The sequence below is a fragment of the Lissotriton helveticus genome, chromosome 3_1 (assembly GCF_964261635.1).
Source record: "Lissotriton helveticus chromosome 3_1, aLisHel1.1, whole genome shotgun sequence".
Lineage (NCBI taxonomy): Eukaryota > Metazoa > Chordata > Amphibia > Caudata > Salamandridae > Lissotriton > Lissotriton helveticus.
In genome coordinates, this window is record NC_136061.1 from 2,110,680,669 (window position 1) to 2,110,703,371 (window position 22,703).

General features: G+C 45.9%; 1 protein-coding gene across 21 annotated transcripts in view; it reads left to right on the top strand.

Moving 5' to 3' along the window:
* PPIP5K1 (diphosphoinositol pentakisphosphate kinase 1) overlaps positions 1 to 22,703 on the top strand; it is a 1,366,868-nt gene that overhangs the window by 611,663 nt on the left and 732,502 nt on the right. For all 21 annotated transcript variants that reach the window (XM_078683299.1, XM_078683308.1, XM_078683288.1 and 18 more), the window contains one exon: positions 763 to 872. In XM_078683299.1, coding sequence (XP_078539425.1) covers positions 763 to 872 — 110 coding nt within the window. The remainder of the gene's footprint in view (positions 1 to 762; positions 873 to 22,703) is intronic.

A 22,703-nucleotide genomic window follows, 5' to 3' on the forward strand; every position in this document is an offset into this window, starting at 1 on the left:
AGAGCATTACTGTACTATATCGAAAGGACACAAACTTTTCGTAAAACAAAACAACTTTTTGTGTCTTTTTCACCGCCACAGAAAGGCAACCCCATTTCATCTTACTGTGTAGATGTGCAAACTAAACAACAAGCCACTGTGGGCCAGGCTGTACTAAAAACACTGTTTCAAACAACTGCAACAGATACTGGTGGTCGCCGCTAGATGTGGGTACTGCTATACAATCTATGCATAGGGTGTAATCTGCAGCTCATATGCCTCGAACGGAAAATGCTACTTACCTGTATGCACCTGTTCTTGGCATATAGAGCTGCAGAGTTACACATGCCCACCCTTCTCCCCGGCTACCTTTATCTGTTCCAGTATTATCTTCATTAGATACAAATCACATGGACATCACTACCTCTTGTACAGCTCCATCACTTCCCTAATGGCGAAAAACAATCTGGGGATGGAGCTAATGCCCATGCGCAGTATCATCCAAAGGGGGAGTCACCTATCCCGTGTCTTCCAAAGACTTTTCTACAATAAAACAAACTGCAAACATCCGGGCCCAACACTAGGTGGCCATCTATGCATAGTGTGTAACTCTGCAGCTCTACATGCCAAGAACAGATGCATACTGGTAAGTAGCAGTTTCCTTTTTTGTGCAGAGAAGTGGATTTCTCTTAGTAGGCTTTCTGAACGCATGCAAAATGTTGAATTTTAACTAAGTACATACACAATGTTGAATTTTAACTGAGATTTTTATATACTTAATAGGAAGTGTTAGACATTGCTCGCTTGCTCTTGTCAGAGCTGGGAGTGCATAGTGACTGTGAAATAGAAGAAAGGAAATCCAAACTGGAGCAGCTCAAAACGGTTCTGGAAATGTAAGTACCGCAGTCCAAGTGTGCTTTTTTTACTGCATATGCTCTTTCAGCTTACAAAGCCTGCTTCTTCAGGGAAAAGCCACGTTATTGAATTTAAGACATACATAAGCAATCAGTAAAGCCCTCTGAGCATTCCTCTCAAAAGCCAGAATCATACACCCACAGTTCCATACATAAGCAGTGTACAGTACCTGAAATTAATACTCACTAGATGACTTGGGCCATGGTCACCTATGTAAACTTCAAAACCAGTCACAAAGGGATGCTTGAGCTGCCAGCATTGCTACAAGGTCATAGTAATGGCAGACTACATATGGTATGAATGGCAGTTACATAATATAACCTAATATAAACAGTAAACGTAAGCCTCTCCATGTACTGCTTTAATTACAACCTTAAAGTCCAAAGTTTTGCAATACACACATTCTGCATCCTCTGTAGATTCATCAATATTAACCCATACCAACATGAGGCTGATAGGTTGACAATGGACCACAAGTGTATCCCAGTATGTAAATCTGTATGATGCCTGCTCCATACATAACCCCTGCTCATTACCGCTCTCTACAGTGATGACCACTCCCTCCGGTTGTAAATTGATTGCTGCTAATAACCTTGAAACCCCTTTTCCATGATAAGAGCAGGTTATTCTTTCACGTTGGTGTCCACCACTAGCAACTTCTACACTCCCTCGCCTTCCCATAAAAGCTGATTTTTCTTGACCACATTACATATCACTGTTTGCCCTGGTTCCAAATAATGTATCACTCCTTGTCACCTTACAATTGATATCTGATGAGATGATGAATACATTATACATGCCAATAACTGATATGGTATAATATGTGATGTAAGTAGAAATGTTAAATATGGTTATTACTTTTGGATCTTAGTGTCCTGTCCCACTCATGGACACTCAAGCACACATTTAAGTGTCTGGGTGCCAACCTTATAACAGGAACTCTTGTGCCTTTTTTTTAGGATGCTCACCTGGTTAAGTACAATTGAAGATGAACTATACTGCATAATGTTGACAAGAAGCTTTTAACATGTTCAGCTCCCTGAAGTGTGGTTAATAACAATGTGTACTGTCTTTGACCACAAATGTAGCTGCCAGTGAGCTTTGCTTTATAATTGAATCTGATGAATATCATCTATTATTCCCCTACTAAAACATTTCTGATGTAATTGATTCTGAAAGGATAATAGTGTTGAGACAAAATCTCAGGTCTACATATGATTCCTTGTATGAAAAGTTCTGCTTTTCTGGTCGATTGCCATACTTTTGAGTTTGATTGTGGGTTGATCTTCATTCTGTGAGGAACACATGGGAGAGATAACTTACTTTGAGGAGTATTTAATGTATATCTGAAATGTTTTATGAGAAGTGCATTCCCGGTCAGAGTCTGGACAGAAAGTCCACAAAGGCGACAAAGGTCCCAAGTCAGAGTCTGGGCAGAAAGCCTACAGCGGTGACAAAGGTCCCAAGACGGAGTCTGGACGGAAAGTCCAAAACGGGGACAAAGGTCCCAGGTCAGAGTCTGGACAGTAAGTCCACAAAGGAGGCAAAGGTCGGAAAGCCTGAATTTGGGACAAAGATTCCAGGATTAACACCGAGGATGGACAGTTGTCCAGATTGCGTCTAAGCTAGTCACATCTAGGACTATGTATCCATCTTTTGAAAGTGAAGCAAAAAGTCCAGGAACAAGTGTGGTCCAAGAGGGGACAAACGATGTTAAAAAAAACCAACATTGATTTGACAATGGCCGTGCAAGAGGAGCGGAATTTCATTGTACCAACATGGAAAGTTTGGACGGAAAGTCCACAACAGGGACAAAGGTCCCAGGTCGAAGTCTGGACAGAAAGTCCACAACGGGGACAAAGGTCCCAGAGCAGAGTATGGACAGAAAGTCCACAAAGGCGAGAAAGGTCCCAAGTCAGAGTCTGGGCAGAAAGCCTACAGCGGTGACAAAGGTCCCAAGACGGAGTCTGGACGGAAAGTCCAAAACGGGGACAAAGGTCCCAGGTCAGAGTCTGGACAGTAAGTCCACAAAGGAGGCAAAGGTCGGACAGCCTGAATTTGGGACAAAGATTCCAGGATTAACACCGAGGATGGACAGTTGTCCAGATTGCATCTAAGCTAGTCACATCTAGGACTATGTATCCATCTTTTGAAAGTGAAGCAAAAAGTCCAGGAACAAGTGTGGTCCAAGAGGGGACAAACGATGTTAAAAAAACAACATTGATTTGACAATGGCCGTGCAAGAGGAGCGGAATTTCATTGTACCAACAGGGAAAGTTTGGATGGAAAGTCCACAACAGGGACAAAGGTCCCACGTCGAAGTCTGGACAGAAAGTCCACAACGGGGACAAAGGTCCCAGATCAGAGTATGGACAGAAAGTCCACAAAGGCGAGAAAGGTCCCAAGTCAGAGTCTGGGCAGAAAGCCTACAGCGGTGACAAAGGTCCCAAGACGGAGTCTGGACGGAAAGTCCAAAACGGGGACAAAGGTCCCAGGTCAGAGTCTGGACAGTAAGTCCACAAAGGAGGCATAGGTCGTAAAGCCTGAATTTGGGACAAAGGTTCCAGGATTAACACCGAGGATGGACAGTTGTCCAGATTGCGTCTAAGCTAGTCACATCTAGGACTATGTTTCCATCTTTTGAAGTGAAAGTTTCAAGCAAAAAAAAAATAAAAAATAAATGAATCTCTTTACATTGCTTGTGACACTGCACTTAGTAATCTTTAGGAGTACCTACGTTTGGAATCTTCAAAGTTTATCTAAGAATCTGGTATCTATAAAGCACGAAGGCGTATGTTGAACTGTCTATCTTCAACTCGGAGCGTAAAGTGTTGATGGACGGAAACAGATTTGAGGGAGTTGACTGTCTCTTCCTGTTTTGCTGGTCAAAGACGGATTGGAGAGAGTGGACTATCTTTTCTTGTTTTGTCAATCTAAGGGGAGTAGGTAGTGGTGATGCCTATTAGTTGTTTTGAGTGTTGTGTTTCACCTCACACTTCACTTTTACACTCTTTACCCCAAATGCTCTTTAGCCTTCATGAACTAAAAATAGTTCAAGTTGTCTTAGATCTCCTTTCTGTCTTTAATATTATTGTTGCTGTCTCCCATATCTTAAGCTTTATTTTTTATGTTTGTTTAATTTTTTTCTGTAAGGAGGAAGATGTGTTGTATATTGATTCTTCTTGTAATATGGCTGACAGTAGTCATTAGCCCTTCCTTAGTGTTTTCACCTTCTCAGTCTCCCAGAATACCTGTGAGTGTTCTAACTTGTACCAGAGTGTTCGATCAGTGGCAGTTGATGGTCTGGTCAGCTGGCGAGGTGTGTACTCAGCTGTGTCCTACAATAAATCTACATGTAATCAACTAGAAGTATCCTGTCATCTATCACCATCTTATTTACAACATAAACATGTTCTTTTTAAACGTTTAGCTGTCTTATTTCAAGCTTGGAGAGCAGTACGCAAGCCCTTCAGTAGTTGTACATCTTTGTGTTGATAGTGTTCACAATCAATCAATCAATCAAAACATTTGTAGAGCGCGCTACTCACAGGTGAGGGTCTCAAGGCGCTGAAGTGGGGGGGGGGGGGGGCAGCTACTGGTCTAACACCCATGTCTTGAGGCGTCTCCTGAAGGTCAGCAGGTCCTGGTGCTTACGTAGATGGCTGGGGAGGGTATTCCAAGTCTTTGCGGTGAGGTGGGAGAAGGATCTGCCAGCGGTGGTCGTTCAGCGGATGCGAGGGACGGTGGCGAGGGTGAGGTCAGCGGAATGCAGATGGCGGCTGGGAGTGTAGAAGGACAGTCGTTTGTTGAGGTATGATGGTCCGGCGTTGTGGAGTGCTTTGTGTGTTGGGTTAGGAGTTTGAAAGAGATCCTCTTGTTGATCGGAAGCCAATGCAGGTCTTGTAGGTGGGTGGTGATGTGGCTGTGGCTGTCCGAGGATGAGGCGTGCAGAGGCGTTCTGTATGCGCTGGAGTCTCTTCTGGAGTGTAGCCGTGGTTCCTTCGTAGAGGGTGTTGCCGTAGTCCAGCCTGCTGCTGACAAGTGCCTGGGTGACCGTTCTCCTGGTATCTGTGGGGATCCATCTGTAGGTCTTGCGGAGCAGGAAGAGGGTGTTGAAGCAGCAGGAGGAGGAGACGGCGTTGACTTGCTGGGTCATGGCGAGCGTTGAGTCCAGGATGAACCCCAGTTTGCGTGCGTGGTTAGTGGGTGTCGGGGCAGCTCCCAGCGCGGTCGGCCACCAGGAGTCGTCCCATGCGGAGGGGTGGAGCCGAGAATGAGGACCTCCGTCTTGTCCGAGTTCAGTTTCAGGTGGCTGGTCTTCATCCATTCTGCGACGGCCTTCATGGTGAGTGAGAGGATCAGCTGCGTGTCGTCAGCGTACCAGATGATGTTGAGGTGGAGTGCTCAGACGATGTTGACGAGCGGAGACATGTAGATGTTAAAGAGAGTTGGGTTGAGGGATGATCCTTGGGGTACGCCGCAGGTGATAGTGGTGGCATCGGATCGGGTCGGGCGGGGAGGCGGACTCTCTCGGTTCTGCCAGTGAGGAAACAGGTGAGCCAGTCCAGGGTTTTTCCTCGGACCCCTGCGTCGTGGAGGCGTGTGCGAAGGGTGTGGTGGCAGACGGTGTTGAAAGCGGCTTGGAGGTCCAGGAGAATGAATTATTTGAATTATTTGAGCTGGTTCGTGTATATTAGGACTATCTGTTCCATTTTAATGTAACATGCTGAATGATGTATTTTTGATCCATATATTGATGATCTTTCTCTACTTTATGGGTCTCAGCATGTTTTAACACTCGTTCTATCTCATTCTATTAATAACTCTTTGATTTCACCTATATCGTTTCTTTTTTCTTGGAGCACTATGCTCTAATCAGTGTGATTGATGACCAAGTGAATTGATTGTGACTTTCCAACTAATATTCGCCTTGAGGATTTTTCTTGGAGTTCATGGTAAAATTGGGACAACATACATGATCCGATAGACTTGGTATGCTTATAATGAGTGTTGATTAAAGTTTTTTGATATGTATTACAAAGACGCGCTGTTTTGGGCGCCATGTTTGAATGTCCTGAATCGGTGACTGATGGGTCCTTTCTTACTATATTGACCGTTCTCTTGCGCCCGACATAAGATATTGTGGGGCATAATGCTTTGTAATACACAGAACGCTAAATATTGGCTATGGTTTACTGCGATTGGCAAATAGGTTTCAATATATTATGTAAAGACGCGTAATTCTGGGCGCCATTTTACAATGGTCTCTAAGACCGAGGAACATTTGGTCCATCCTTTGTTTCTGAGATTGCTTATTTATACATACCTAAAGATGGCGCGGGTGCTAGATGCCGTACTCGCGCTGCCACCACTGTTGATAACTTGCATTCTTACTGGGTAAGTGCTGTTCAAGTCGATAGCTTTATAAAACCCTCATAACTGCTAATCGTAGTTCTTAAATACATCGCGGTTTTTGATATGTGACCCTCGTTTTTTTACTTAATGGTTTCGTTTATTGAAAGAGTGTTTCTGAAGTATAAGATACCTTTTATAAGGGTTTCTCGTAAATAACTTAAATGTGTTCTGACCTTGTTATGCATAAATAGGTTGAGTCGGGTTATTAAATCTTTAATACTGTCTGTTATTAGGTACCATAATTGACTTTATTTCTGAGGTTCTAATATTAATGCTTTGTTCTAGATGTTGTGACCAGACTTTACCCTGACGAGGGTTTAGTCTATTTCATAAATAAAGGTGCTACTTCTTCGTTGAATTGACTTCATACCTAGTGAGTATAGGAATTATGTTTTCGTATGTCCTTACACTAGTGGGATCTGTTACCTCTGTGTTAGAATGGATTTTTTATGGTAAATAATTTCCTCAACCTTTGTTGTTATACAGTGCTTTTATTGCGCCGCTTGGAACTGAGAGTCAGTGGCGTCGCCAGTTTCAAAAATATAATTGCTGGTGAGCTCCATTTTTGATTAATATCTTTTTTACTCGCTGCTCTTCACTGAGGGTTTTGAGGGACTTGGCGTGTTAGGTTACACTTACGATATTACCCTTTGTCTAATTTTTGTTTAATTTGATTTTTTTTTTTTTCGTGGTCTTGATGAATCTATTTTTGCACTTCTTTTTCTGCACCCACTTTCGCATTTTCAATAATATTTAACACAATTTTCGGTGATTCTTTGGTTACTTCAAAAGGTTGCATTCAATTAGGTTTAATGATTGAATCCTTAGTTTTGACAAATAGGTGATTTTGTCAATGGGATGCTCCTGTCATGGTGATATGATTATTATTTTGAGAATAATCTTGTTCTCTCTAAAATTACTCTTTAAATATATCCAATTTTGAAGTATTCAGTTTGTAATTGTTGCCTTTGTTGTATATTCTACCCCTGATGAAGTCTAAATGCATAAACTGCTAATATTAGACGAAACACGTGTTGGCTAGCAATCAAAGAAATGCTGCGGCTAGCAATCAAAGAAATGCTGCAATGAATATTAAAGAAGAAGACTGACACCTACTTTTGGAATTGGATACTTTATTTGACACTGTTTTGTATACAATCTGATTTTGCTCGGGATACATTGTATTTATTCTGTTGATGCGGTTTTACTGCATTATTTATGACGATAGATAGACGTCATTTTTATCCCTGGTAGCAGCCCTAATAAGCGCGAGCATATAACCTTCTATCTATCGGCCTGTACCATGAAATTACTGTGGTTCCATTTATCCAGAGGTCAGAATTCAGAGTAGTGTACCTTATCAGAGTTTATACTGTGCAGCCATTTCTCACTGGAAATATTATCTGGTGGAGAAGACAATATTATAAATGCCCCTCACCCCCACACTGCAAAATACCAACTGTGAGCATTCATCACTGCCTAAAAGATCCTATATCATGTGGCATTCATTCAATTCAAAATAGCTTTATTCGATTTAAAATCCTAAATCATAAAAGCACAATTTTAACAGACATTTAAAAAACATTTTGCAGACAAATATACCTAAACAACAGTTAAATTAGAAAACGTACAATCATTAAGAACCAGGAATCAAATTCCACATTGTTTTCTAGAATTAATAACACATTTCAAATAAGTGACAATGGACAGCATAAACATTTCATCTTCTAAAACTTGTAACGCCAGAAGCTCTGTGCGAAATTGTCTCAAACCCAAGGTTTTTAAAATCGGTACTATAAGTCTTTTTTTTGGGAGAGAATAAAACTTACAAAATAAAATGATATGCAGCATAGATTGTTGTGATATGTCATCACATGGACAAGCGCCCAAGTTCTTAGACCAATCCTTGGTAACTGGGAAACTTGTGTATAAAAAAGACCCCAAACGAAAATGAGTTAATAGCATTCTGCCATAACTCCCAGGTACACAGACCAGATAGGAGGGAATACCATGGCATGGTAGTATCAACTGATTGTCCAGGACTGTACGTTTACCAATATCTAGAGAAAGTCTAATTGTTTGTAAATGTGCTAGACAGCCTGCTTTTAATGTATTTCTCGAGATTGCTACAATGCTTTCAAGCCTGTTCAAATATTCAGTGTCCAATGTCACTCATGAATTTTCTAATATAATTTAGCCAGGAGATAGAGGACTCCTTACACAGCTTCAGACAATTGTTAACAACATCACAATTACAATCGGTATATGCGGAAGCCCATACCTTATGCCAAAGCTTGGTTAAATTTTGTTCAAATCTGAAATATACGGCAAACCAAGCTCAGAATGGCAAATAAAATTAAAAGTGTTATTAGGAACGGGCAGTAAATATCCTGTGAATGCGTTCTCTATCAATTGTAACGGCTGAGCGTCCGTGTGGTTCCAGATGCCTGCTCCATACGTGGCTGTAGAAAGGAACTTGGCTTTATAGATTTGTACTAGTTCTGGCACTGGTATTCTGCCCAATCTTCTAACAAAATAGGCTAGAGCACCAGTTGCACTGGAGAACAGCAGTTTCCTCGCCAGCACAGCGGGGGACCTAGCCCCCCATAGTCAAAATGGAGGCCTAAATATGGGAAGCTATTAATGCATTCTACTTTAGTGTTGTCAATAAAAATATTGCGACATGTAGCACTATTCTTGGCACATTTCATTATGTAAGTTTTAGATGGGTTCACTTCAAACCCCTTGAGTCCATGAACATAGTAAAACTGGTTAAAACTCTTTGCAAGCCTAATTGGGTACAGGCCAATAAAACCGCATCATCTGTGTATAATGATGCTGGAACTGAATGCTTATTAATAAAAGAGAGATCCTGACATTGATCAGTTAAAAATTGGCCAAGGCCATTAATATATAATGTAAAAAGGAATGGGGCGAGCAGACAACCTTGCCTAACACCTTTGCTAATTGGGAATTTGGCTGTGCATTCACCCTGTTTTCCGAACCGAAAATTTGCACCTGCATCTTTATAAAGCTGCCTCATAAAATATATAAGGGAAGGGTCCACACCCATATCCTCTAGTAAGTCTATCATGTCCCACACAATCAAACGCGGAGCTGAGGTCCACAAAGGCTAAAAATAGTCTTCCTTGCTTGGCCTGCTTATATTTACCTTTTGTAAGAAAGTGGCTCTGTATATACTGGACTTAAGTAAGGTACAGTGTGCACAGAGTCCACAGTCCCCAGAGGTATTGCAGAGGCTAAAGTTAGAAATAACCTTACTCTTTAAAGTGGTAGCTTGGTCGAGCAGTAAGGCAAGATCCGAGGACAGTGTAAAGCATTTGTTGTACACACTTAGGGCCAGATGTAGGTAAATCATATTTACCGACTCTTAAATACCGAATTTTACCGATTCGGTATTTAAGAGTCGGTAAATATGAAGTACCGAGATGTAGGTAAATCCAGATGTGGATTTACCGATTCTTTAAAAGTCGGTATTTACCGATTCGGTAAATACCGACCGGTAATGCTCCATTCATTCCTATGGGCTTTGAAGCCCATAGGAATGAATGGGGCATTACCGGTCGGTATTTACCGATCGGTAAATACCGATTTTTGGCAAGGGTGCAGGGGGTGTCACTTTGACACCCTCTAGCACCCCCAAAAAAGGTTCGGGGGTGATATGGCAGGCATACCTGCCCTAAGGGCAGGTCTGCCTGTCATATGGCACATGTGTGCATGCACACATGTGCATGCACACCTGAATCGGTATTTCACCATCAAATTGAATTTGATGGTAAAATACCGATTTCTTAGGCCTTGTGGGACTCATAAGAGTCCCACCTACATATCGATTTTACAGATTCTGTAAATATACCGGTCGGTAAATTTACCGACCGGTATATTTACAGATTCGGTAAAATTACCGATCGGTAAATTTACTGAACGGTAAATTTACCGATTCTGCCCCCTACATCTCAAATTCCTTTTACCGGTCGGTAACGGCCGAATTCGGCCGTTACCGACCGGTAAAACCCTACCTACATCTGGCCCTTAGTCAGCAAATGGCCTCACACACTCCAGAACTGAACTCTAGGCCAATTGTTTTGTATATAAAAATATATAGTTACTTTATTTTAGAACCACAGTCGGTATCATAAATACTTTCTCAGAATGAGATGTTGCAATTGAATACCTTCAAATAGCAATTGACTTTTGAATGCAATAGATACAGTTGTTGCAATATGCAAGTTTAAACACAAAATAACATTGAGCGCAAAGGGAGTTTTTAAGTCAATGCAATAAAATCACTTTACATATGTTTTTCTAACTCAGGGCTGGACCTGGATTCAGCCCTGGTGCATTTCCTGTAAACAGTTGAAAGAAATCGTTTTTGTTACACAGGCGATTTTTGAAGAATATTTGTAAGTTTGGAAAATCGACACTTAAAAGAAATTCTGGCAAAAACCAGTCAATGTATTCCTATGGGGGAAAATTGGGTTAAAAGTAAATCACGGTTATAATTGCTTTCTAGGTTCAGTGCTGGGATGAAAGATACTACACTGGAATCTCTCCTGATAACAGGTGAGTAATTCGGATTTCGTTGATCGGCTGATTTTTTGTGAATATTTTAAAGTTGCAAAACTCAACACTTATAAGAAATTCTGAGTGAAACCCAGCCAATGTTACCCTATGGAGAAAATCAAGTTATCAGTCTTTGGGTAAGAACTCGGCTGTCAGAGTTAGGGCCAGGGGGTAGACTCAGGGGTCTCCCAGGATCAGGTAAGTACAGTTGTTACACCCTCAGCTACACTGGGGCACCCGGGTGCAGAGTGAGTAGGCCCAATGTTATCCTATAGAGGATAGGGGGCCTTCGGTTGGTGGCTGCTAGCAGGCAGGACACGCGGCTGTGGGAGCTGAGCTTCTGGTCACTTACACAGGGCAAGTGGGGAAGTAGAGTAGGATAGTTGCTGCACTTCCAGCGGCACTCGGGCGGCTGGGTGCTGGGTGTGTTTGGGCCTTCCGGCGCCCAATGTTATTCAATGGGAGAACTGGAAGTTGAACAAAGGCTGCCGGCTCGGGGACGGATATTCTTCAGGTGCGACCACCACTTCGAGAGGTAAGTTGGGATCTTGGAGGATAGGTGGACACCCATGAGTTGGGCACAGGGGGCGGTGGGGCGCTGGGTGCAGGGGTGTCTTTTGGCGTCGGGAAATCTTACCCTCAGCTGGTCGCGGTTGGAGCGGTCCCTTGTTGTGAGGCTGCAGACGTCAGGATCGTCGAGGAGGGTCCTTGGGTGCTGGACTCTGGGTCACAGTTGCCGGGGGAACGTCCTCGTGGTCTTTGTCCACTCAGGCACGGGCCGGGCTCGGCGGGTGCATAATGTGCTGGATTCGTGGTTCCTGGCTGGCACCAGCGATTGTTGCTGTTTGAGCAAAACCACTACTCATGGGAGTCCCAGTCTTTAGATGAGCAAGGCAGTCAGGTCCTCCGGGGTTTTCGAGGTTGCTGACCACAGGAGACGCCAGTGTTTCAGCGGGAGCTGGTTCAAGGAACAACAGGCCGGTATGGCTGGGGCCTAGTCAGTTAGTGTTGTCCTCTTGTTAGCAGCTGCAAGGCAGGTCTTCTTTCTTCTTGTTCTTCTTCTTCTTTCAAAATCGGGATTTGAGGAAGGAAGGTTCAGGGTGCCCCTAAATACAACATTATTGGTGGGGCAAGGGCAGGGACCAATGGGTCCCTGTCCTGGGGTGAGTACATCTCCTATCCTGCCACTCTCCAGTGGGAGGGGGGCAGGAGTCTAGCTCTGATTGGGTAGGGCTCCCCATCCTCAAGATGGCGGTAGCCTGGAGTTGTGCTTCACCTCGCCTCTCTCACCTGAGGGGCGGGGTTGGCAAAGGCTGGCACACCCCCTTTCCGCAGTTAGGGTTTCCCGCCTGTCTTCCCGCCAGAGTGGGGGTCAGAACCGATGGGAGCCAGTTGCTGAGTGCCAGTGGTGTGGGCACAGGTGCATGAGCCCTGTGCCCCTTCAGTACCTAGGGCCATTCCTGGGCACTGTAAGTGCAGTGATGCCATTAGGCATATATGGTGCAGGGAGGTTGTAATTACGAACTCCACAGCACCATAATGGCTACACTGAAGACTGAGAAGTTTGATATCAAGTTTGATGGGAGCCAGTTGCTGAGTGCTGCAAGTGGCCTGGAGAAGCTCACAAAGGCGGCATACCTTTGAAGCTTCCTCTGCCCATCCTGGGAGAGGAGACTTGGCACCATGTTCCAGGATGTGCATAGTTTCAGGCCCCCGAGAGCGTCAATCTCTAGACCCAGGGGTCCAGAAACATGTCTGGTGGTGGCAGCCTCGGTAGCGACGCAGTCAGGACACTGGGAGTTGGTTAGGTTTCAGGGGGCCTCTGTTGTGCATTTGGCATAAAATCCCACACTGGCATCAGTGCGGGTTTAATGTGCTGAGAAGTTTGATATCAAACTTCTCAGTCTTCAGTGTAGCCATTATGGTGCTGTGGAGTTCGTAATTACAACCTCCCTGCACCATATATGCCTAATGGCATCACTGCACTTACAGTGCCCAGGAATGGCCCTAGGTACTGTAGGGGCACAGGGCTCATGCACCTGTGCCCACACCACTGGCATAGTTCACCCAGCTAAAGCAGTGACTGTGGTATGCCAGGGCAGTGTGTTTGTGGGCATGGCACACAGTGATGTGTGCCATGTCGACTCTGTTTAGTTCTGCACCAAGACACTCAACCTGCAATGACAGTGTGTGTGTGTGTCAGGGTACAGGGCCCCTAAGGGTGGCACAATAAGTGCTGCAGCCCTTAGGGTTCTTCTTCTTTACTGGTCACAGTGCCCTGGGTACCTAGGGTACCATTTACCAGGGACTGACAGGTGGCCTGAGATGCCAATTGGGTTTAGGTTTCAACACAGTTTTAGGGAAGGAACACAGGCCATGGGCACCTGATTGGCTGGAGCCCAGGGCACACTCAGTACATCAGCAATTCAGCAAAAAGTGGGGGCATACAATGCAAGAAAGATGGCACTTTCTCACACCTATCACAAGCCCGGGCTAAAGCCATATTGCAAATTAGAGACAACACTTCTTTCTTCCGCCCAAGTCTGCAGCCTATTTAGAATGACACACCCAGTTACTTTAGAAAATGACTCCAGACGGGTGATCAGTTGGTAACATGTAGGATTGTTACGATCCCCCTTTTTGAATATCGGGACCACTATCGAATCGGACCAAGAGGGAATATGGCCCTGCTGGCAACCAGCTGTTAAAACATGGGTTAATAAAGGACCCCAGAGCGGGAGGTTAGATTTATACATGTCCACAGGTACTCCATCCAGGCCAGGGGCTTTACCCGCTGCACTAGCATTTATAGCACATATAACATCCAGGGAAAAACATAAATCCAGAGGGAACGTATAAATCTGGTCAAACTCTGAACAAGAATCCGATTCTGCAAGGTTCAGGACCTGTTTCTAATCATTATATAAGGTAGTAAAATGCTCCACCCATGTTGCCTCTAATTGCTATTCCAAAAGATGGTGAGTCTCGCCTTCCAAAAGCTATTGTTATCTCTACGCTCGCAGGCTTTATGCAAGGCACGCCATGCATCCGCTCTTAATATCTCCTTACGTTCTTTCAGCGCAGACCTATAGGCACTTCTTGCTGTCTCGTCTTAAATTCCACTGTTCAAAGTTTTCTTAATCTCTGCAGAAATCATGCAGAATGAATTCAGAACCTCTGCATTTGCAGCGGACTCATGAAGACAACCTGTGAAAGCCTCTTTACAGTTCGTTATTAGTTGCTTAAAAAGCAGAGTCGGGTCAACTTTCACCCAGCTTAAAGAGTATCCATTAAATTTATTAAGGGAGATGCTGAAGGCAAATTGTTCCACTGGGTCCCCCTTGCTGGACGCAGGGCTCAATAAAAGGAAAGATCAACTCATTGGAAAATGATCACTCATTGTATTTGAATGGGTTTCAAAGTTGAGCACCCTACTTGAATGGCGCTTTGTGACTAAAATAACATCAATTATAGAACCACATCCTGTGCCATTAAATGTACTATTAAATGGTATTGTTGGGGTGCATTGATCATTAGCGAACCCCAGATCAAACTGAAAGACAAGGGTGTTAAACAAGTCCCCAGATGTTGTATGTGGGAAATGAGCGTATTCAAAACCTCTTTCAATGTTTAGGCCACAAATGCCCCGCATGGCATATTGACACAGAACGTGATTAAAGTCCCCATCCCAAATAATACGCATGTCTTTAAGGGAGCTATCTCGTAGTTTAGAGATACCAGGTGCATCTGGTAAGGCAGGCACTGATCGCTCCAGGATAATCGGTCAATCGATGTCTTCAAGTGTAGGGAGAACGTCAAAACGATTAGCAATCGATACATTATAAAAAGCTGTAGGAATAACCTGGGGAGCCCTATTCGGAGTTCTATGTTGAGTGACGGCATATGGCTGATAAAAGTTCCCCAGTGGCAAGATGTTAATGCCCACGTGTGTTAGGTTTAAGTTCCCTGCTCTAGATAAAATTGCCTGTATTAGATGTGGATCACTAAAAGTTAATAATACACAGTCACCTGCCAGTGATTTGTAGTTTCATGTGGCATTCAAAAACCTGCATCCAAGTGAGTAGCATTCCTAATGCTCTAAAAGTTTTTTTAATTTTTTGACTAATACCATGCCAGCTGTATTAAAAGCAGTATGAATTTGTCACATAATGATACACCTTAAGTGTTTAGGTACTTTTCATTATTTGTCACCATCAGAACCCCGTTCAGAGGGCCACATGGCATGCATGGATTACTGGGCCTAACCGTAGATACTGAGGAACTTTACTCTTGATGTCCCAGGGGCCAATCTATTTTGAATCCTGAGCAACTGGGGTAAATACCTCTTCAGCACTTGACTCTCAGGAATAGCATGGTCTGAGCAGCCCAAGGCTTCCTCGGGGGAGGTGGATGCAAGGTGTGAACACAGGCTCACAACTCAATAAGTGTGCAGCAGCAATAATAATTGTCCGTCCAAATACTCCCTTTGTGAAAAAAGAATAGTATTTAATTTTGCTGCTAATATTAAATACAACATTCATAAACAACTACACAGTTCCCCTGAAGTCAGTGCTATAGTGTTTGTTTAGGCCAGAAGTCTTCAAAGTTTTGGATGCTGACACCCCCTCCCACTCTCCCCCAGTCAAAATGTGTTAGGCATAAGTACCCCCTCCTGACAAAAATTTCTAGAACCTGGTACTACTCATCATCTACAAACATCGAGAATCATAAACTCCCTCAATTCCTGTGGCAAATCGTTTTTTCGGTGGGGAAAATATATTAAACAGTGTTTAGCAAATGAAATGTCTCCAAAAAGAAAGGTGCTTTACTTTTCACAAGCAAAACATAATTTAACAAAATTATTTGGATGTTAACACCTTTCTGAACTAATGTGATGGATATGCCTGTTTTTCTCCAGAGATCTGCTCAATCTGTGGTTGCACCTAATTAGTACCAGTTTAACACCCAAATATAGCAATAAGCAACAAAAGGTGACCAATCCAGCATTGCAAAGGGCCTTCTACTGCGCTGCAACACGTGTCACTGCTTTTTAGTAAATTTTGAACCGTTTGAGCTATGAACAAATGTTTTTTTTGTTAAAATCAGCAGATTATTCTACTGATCATGAATTATGTGGCAAATGCAGCAAATCTATAACGATGCGAAAATCACTGTGCCTCATAATCGCATAATTCCAGTGGCCCTGGGTATAACGAATATAATGCATGGGCTGCAACTTTAGCGCACGGCATTCAAGGAGAACCATAATATATTTCATTGGACGCTGACTGCTTGGCTTTTACAGATGCATGGAACTTGAAGTTGCTGAAAATCATTAATCATATTTAAAACCAACCATTTACGATCATTAATGAGGAACTGTAAAGTCCAAGTAGGGTGCTTCCTTTAATTCCAGGGGAGAAAGTGGTCCCTTAATCTTGTTTCTTTTTTCTAAAAAGGCTTTTATTTTTTAACATTATGAAAGTAGATGCTTCAACTTGAGCAAAAACTGACACCTGGTTATATTAGTGTGCTAATGTTGTTGACTTTAGTATTAAATGTTTTGTTGACAAATGAGCGCACATACAGAAGTAGCATGTAATAATATGGCACCATACCTTCAATACATCAAAAGCCAAGAAACACTGACAGTAATCTACGCTGAGCCGTACATGAAGGCAAAACTGGCACCTGGGCTGAACACACTGTATGGGCAAACAAATGTTCAAAAGAAACAAAACAAAAACAAGCCACCCAACTACGCCCACCCCAGCCCACCCCCTCGCCTCACACCCACCACCCACGTTCCAGGTCCAACACCCCACTCCACTAATATAGCAATCCCCTAGAATGCTCCCCAACAGTCCACATTTGACAGGCGCAATAAACGTAAATAGCGTGGGCACGTCACCTCCCTGAATTCCGTAGCAAGTAAGGACAAAAAAGGCTGCCAGAGCTCCGAATATTTAGCACCCTCCCCGCCAATGTCAGGGACAGCTTCTCCATATCTAACACGTGCCACAAACAATGTAACCACTCCTGGAACGTGGGAGTGTGCGGGGTGCGCCAGTGAGATAGAACATTCTGAATGGCAGAGCCCAGGGCAATAGCAATTAAACGAACCCAAGGTGATCGCAGTGGATATGTGATGGGATTAGGCAACCCTAACAGGACTTATGAGGGGAACCGTGGGATTTCTGTGTCAAAATGTAAGTCTACCTCATCAATGACTTGCTTCCAGTACCCCCGGAGCTGAGCACAATCCCACAGTAAATGGACCAGTGCGCCCCTCTCCCCACACCCGCGCCAACAGGATGCCTCCCTCGCGGGATCAATCTCGTGCAACTTCTCCGGTGTGTAATACCAGTATGATGCTATTTTAGTGAGGGTGTCAGTCAGTCCCATATGATATGCGGAATGCCGCGCTCGATAGTAGATGCCCTCCCACTCTTTGTTGCTAAGCGCGCGCCCCAGCTCCCTCTCCCAACATGCTCTCCCAGAATTGTAGACATGAGTATACCTGTCTAAGAGCATTCGATATAAGTCCAATATAAGCTTTTTATCAGTTTTTCGTGTAATTAACCAATATTCATATGGCCGCAGGCGTCGATCCACTTTTTCCCTAACCTGGCTATTGAGTGCCCAATGTCGTGCTTGAAGATATCGGAGCCGTTCTGTTCCGGCAGGCCATATTCGTGTCGAAAGGTCTCGAACGGTATTACCCCCTCCTCTGCATACAAATGAAACAAAAATCTACACCCCGCCGGACGCCATCTTGCAAAGGCCAAAGTATCTTGTCCAGGCCCGAAATCAGGGTTGTCCAAAAAGGGAGTGAGCGGTGATGGGAACGAGGTAAACTCGTGTTTAATATTAGTGTGGTCCCACACCTCCATCAGGACCCTGGTAATATGCGAGGCGTAAAGGTTGGGGGGTCTGTGCCGCCGACGAAGAAAGGGAACCTTCTGAAGCGGGAGACCCGCAATCGCCTGGTCCTGAAAAAGCCAGTGCTTTTCGGACTCCCATCTACTCCACTCCACAGGAGAGCCCGCTGTTGTGCTGCCTGAAAGTAAAGAAGCAAGTCTGGGAGGCCAATACCTCCCTTCTCGGGGAGAAGTGTCGCCAGTCTAAGCTACATTCTCGGCCGCTTGCCATTCCAGATAAACTGAGCCAGCTCAGATTGGGTCTGACAAATCCATCCATCGGGTGGACGTAACAGGATTGTGCGAAATAAATAAAGAATCTGCAGAAGAATTGTCATTTTTATAGCAGCCACCTTTCCCAACCAGGACTGCGGAAAGTGCCTCCATCTGCCCAGCTCTTGCCTGATTTTCTGGCGAACTCGCGAATAGTTGATACTGACAGTGTTGTGCAATGTGGATGCCAACTGAATCCCCAGATATGGGATGGCTTCAGACGCCCAACGAAAGGAAAGGTTTTCCTCTAAATGCGCCCGTGTCGGACCTTCTAAAGAGAGGTCCAAAGCCACCGACTTATTCATGTTGTCCTTAAAGCCCGCCGCCTGCGCGAATGCATCCAAAGTGTCAAGACAAGCCGGCAACGACTCTCTGGGAGAAGATAAGAAAAGGAGCACATTGTCCGCATATAGGCTTATTGTATGAACGTACGTGCCAAACTCAATCCCTCGCACTCGTGGGTTAAGTCTCATTGCCTGCGCCAGCGGCTCCATGTAGAGAGCAAAGAGCTGGGGCGACAAAGGGCACCCCTGTCTCGCTCGATGGGAAAGCGAGGCGAAGTACAACAGTTTACTCGAACTGTCGCAGTTGGGAACTTATAACAGTTCATAACCAATGTGCGGAACCTTTTTCCCATTCCCGCCTTTATCAGAACCTGCTCTAGGTATGGCCAATGGACCCGATCGAACGTTTTTTCAGCGTCAATCGCGAGCATCATAAACTCACCAGGCATCCGCATGGCCTTCTCTATCAAGTGCAAGGCTCTCTTGGTGTTATCAGCGGTTTGTCGTTGCGGGATGAACCCAGCCTGATCCGGGTCAATCAACCCTGGCATGAGTGGTTAAGCCGGGCCGCAAGCATGCCCGTATATATCTTAAGGTCAACATTAGGAAGGGATATGGGGCGGTACGCCTCACACTGCGAGTGATCCTTCCCCGGTTTGGGAATGACAGATATAGTAGCATCTAGGAGGTCCCTCGGGATAGCACCCGGCTCTGAGAAGGAATTGAAAAGGGCAGTCAGCAGTGGGGCCACTTGGGGGCAAAACGTTTTGTAGAGAAGCCATCAGGCCCAGGCGCTTTCGCTTGCTTAAGTCGTGAAATGGCCGCAATAACCTCTTCACGCCTGATGTTCCGTTCTAAAAGGTCTGCTTGATCTTTCGTCAGGGCCGGGAGAGGAACAGACGCTTGAAAGGACTCTCCTGCAGTGGGTGCAAGCGAGGACCCGTTATACAGGGAAGTATAAAACTCGCTTAACGCGGCCGCTATGTCAGAATCCTCAGTGACCCGCCCACCCCCCGGGTGTCAATCTCCAGCACTTAGCGGAGTTTGTGGCCCAATAGGCGCCCGCACCGATCCCCACCAGTATAATACATATGCCTCAGCCGTGAGGCCGCGTATTCAGCTCGATCTTGATCCAGCGCAGCCAACTCCTGCCGCATAAGCCGCAGCTGCTTCCATGACCTAGGAGCTCCCGTTCGCTGGTGCATGTGTTCTAATTCCTTCGTCTTCTGTGTGAGCGCCTCCCTTTTACGCGCCCTCTCTACATTTTCCGCCGCTGAGATCGCAATGAACTCGCCACGTAACACCGCCTTGAGCGCTGCCCATTGTGTCGCTAATGTGGTGTCTGCATTACCATTGTGTGTTAGATAATCCGCGATGGCCCCCTTGATTTTCCCCACTACTTCCTTACGGTGTAAAAGCGTGTCCCGCAGTCTCCAGCTCCACGTTAAACGCGTTACCGGCGGAAAGGAAAACACCACAGTCAATGGCGCGTGATCTGAGAGCGTCGCAGCACCTATTTCTACCTCTTTCGTAAGTGCCTGAAGGCCAAGAAGTAGTCTAAACGGGCATAGGTCTTATGCGCGTTAGAGTAGTATGTGTATTCCCTATCCCCCATATGGAAGCTGCGCCAGAGGCCCACCATTCCCATCTCCCACAGCCGGGCCAACCCCCTGTTAGAGAGAGCACCTGTCTGAGAGGTACGCTGACATGACCTGTCTAGGAGGTTATCACACACCAGGTTAAGATCCCCACCCAACAGAACATGTCGGTCGGGGGAGGCAGCAGCCTCGCTAAGCGCCATATGAAAAAACCTGTCTTGACCCACATTGGGAGCACAAACAGAGCTTACTGTAAAGACTGACCCACCCAGGGAGAATCTATAGGACAGCAACCTTTCCCTTATCTCCGCCCCCTTCTGCAAAACCTTTCCCCTGAACCGTTGGGCCACCAATATCGCAACCCCTGCCGTTTTAGTGGAAGCTGAGGAAAAAAATTGGAGTGGAAAACAACGGGACTTAAGCCTGTGACAATCCTTCTGTAGTAGATGCGTCTCCTGTAGGAGGCAAATATCGACCTTCGAGTGCTCCAAAAAAGAGAGCACCACTTTCCGCTTCACTGGATTGTTAAGTCCCCTAACATTTAATGTCAGGATTCAGATGTTCAGTGTTAGGCATGACTCTCACAAAATTCAGCGTGCCCAAGAGAAAAGAGCTGGCAGCACCTCCGTTGTGTCCAAAAATAGAAAGCTGGCAGCCCTGCGAGGGACGCGACCAACTAAGCCTCTTGCAAGCCATTATGGACCTAGCGCTTGGACCCACCCAAGGGTACCCATGGACCTGGAACAACCCCACCCCCTTCCCAAATAAACCCCCGTGAAAAAGACCAAACCTTTCCAACAGTACACATTGTCCATCATCCGTAGGTGATTGGAAAGATACAGCAACGGGGTAAACTAGTCAGTACATATGAGCCCTCCCTCCCGCCGACGGCTTATGCCAAACCAGTATCAATGAAACGGCTATGAGCAAAATCAGCACATAGTTCAACTGGGATGAGATGGATCTAAACCAGATGACACTGCCTCCACTGCAGCACGCTGTCCATCCTTAATCTCAGCTACAGGAGGCTTCCGTACCCGGCGCCGTCTGCCCTGCTGTCGCCACCGAGGCTTAGTGTCCTCCAGTTCCATCGCAGGCTCTCCCAGCTCGTCCTCTTCAGCCGGAGGGTCTAAGCCCAACAAGCGGCACGCCTCCCTAAGAGACCGAAGCTGTTGGAGTTTGTTGTCCCTTTTAAAAATCAAACGGAAAGGGTGGCCCCAGCTATAGGAGATATTGTGCTGCTGTAGGTAGGATGTGACAGGTTTGAAGGTTCTGCGCTTCTGCAGTGTAAGTGCGGACAAATCCTGGAATAAAATTGGAGATTGATCCTTAAAAGACAAAGGGTGTAGTTGTCGTGCCTTCTGAAGGATTTCTTCTTTCGGGCGATAGTCTTGCACGCAAGCCAAGATGTCTGGAGGGGGAGCTGCCGACGAGTGTGGGAGACCCACCCTAAGGATTCTCTCCAGCCGGAGCTCCGACTCCAAGGGACGCCCCAGGATGTGGTTAAATAGTTTGCTCCTAACTCTAAACAAGTCTATGGTATCATCAGTAAGCGTGACGCCTCGGACATGGACATTATGGCGACGGGAACGGTTCACTAAATCTTCCAAATGTGTTTGCAAATCAACCTGCTGGTAGTGGATCCGCACTATCTCTTGACGCAACACCTCTATTTTGTTATCCCGTCCATCACCCTTGGTCTCCAGCTCTGCCACACGGTCCCCTATACCGTCCACATCTCTGCACACCTCTTTAATCTCCTCAGTGAATTCCTTCTTTAAAGTATGAATGTCTTCTCGTAGGTTGGTGAACAGCGATTCCAGAAAGGCCTTGGTGATAGGTTCCGAGCCATCCACCTGCTCAGTAGCGGAACGGGCCGCGCTCGCCGCCATGTCTTTGGGTTGCTGACTCGCCTGGGCCTTGGCAAATAAATCTTTAACAGTTTTATCCTTGCGGACTCTCGCCGTGGACATATTGGCCCGCGTGCTCCCCGGAAGATGCCCACCGGGCCCACCATGACCCAGGGCCCCTCTCAAGACCAGGCCGGTCACTCACGAACTCCAGCCGGCTGCACGCCCCGCGGGTCCCACTCTGCGGCACACAAAGCTACTTTAAGCGGCCCCACCCTGGACTCCGAGCGGTAAGCTCACTACCAGCCACCAATACTCCTCAGAGGGCCGCCACACCATGGTCCGATGCTTCATGCGACGTCTAGAGAGCCGATCCTGCGCCGCCCAGTATTTGGTCCAGGAGTCCACACCACAGAACTACCCGATGCTCGCCCCTAGGCCTTCAATCGACTCTCTCTACCTCGAGGGTATCAATCCATCCCACAAATTCGATCAGGGTCTCTGCAGCAAGTTGCAGCTTCCACTCAGTGCTGCCTACCGCGCCCCCAGGAGTCCGAACTAGGCCATCCCCCTCTGCCGTCGTGTCACCATCACCAGCTCACGCAGGGCTAAGGCCATCCACCATCATAGCCCCAGGGAGGATCCGTAGGCACAACAGCTCAGGCAAAACAGGAGGGGCGTACTCCATGTCTAGCGTTGGCACCGGCCCCTAACAGTCAAGATGGGGCCCCCAGTGCACGACCCCCACAATGTAGTGCCTCTTCCTAGACCCCCAAACGGACGACCAGCTCCACCACGACCCTGTAGATAGCGGGGTGGTCTGTCCCACCATCCACAATTGTGGAGAAGTGTGGCTCACTGGTTAGAGGAGGCAGACCTGGAAGC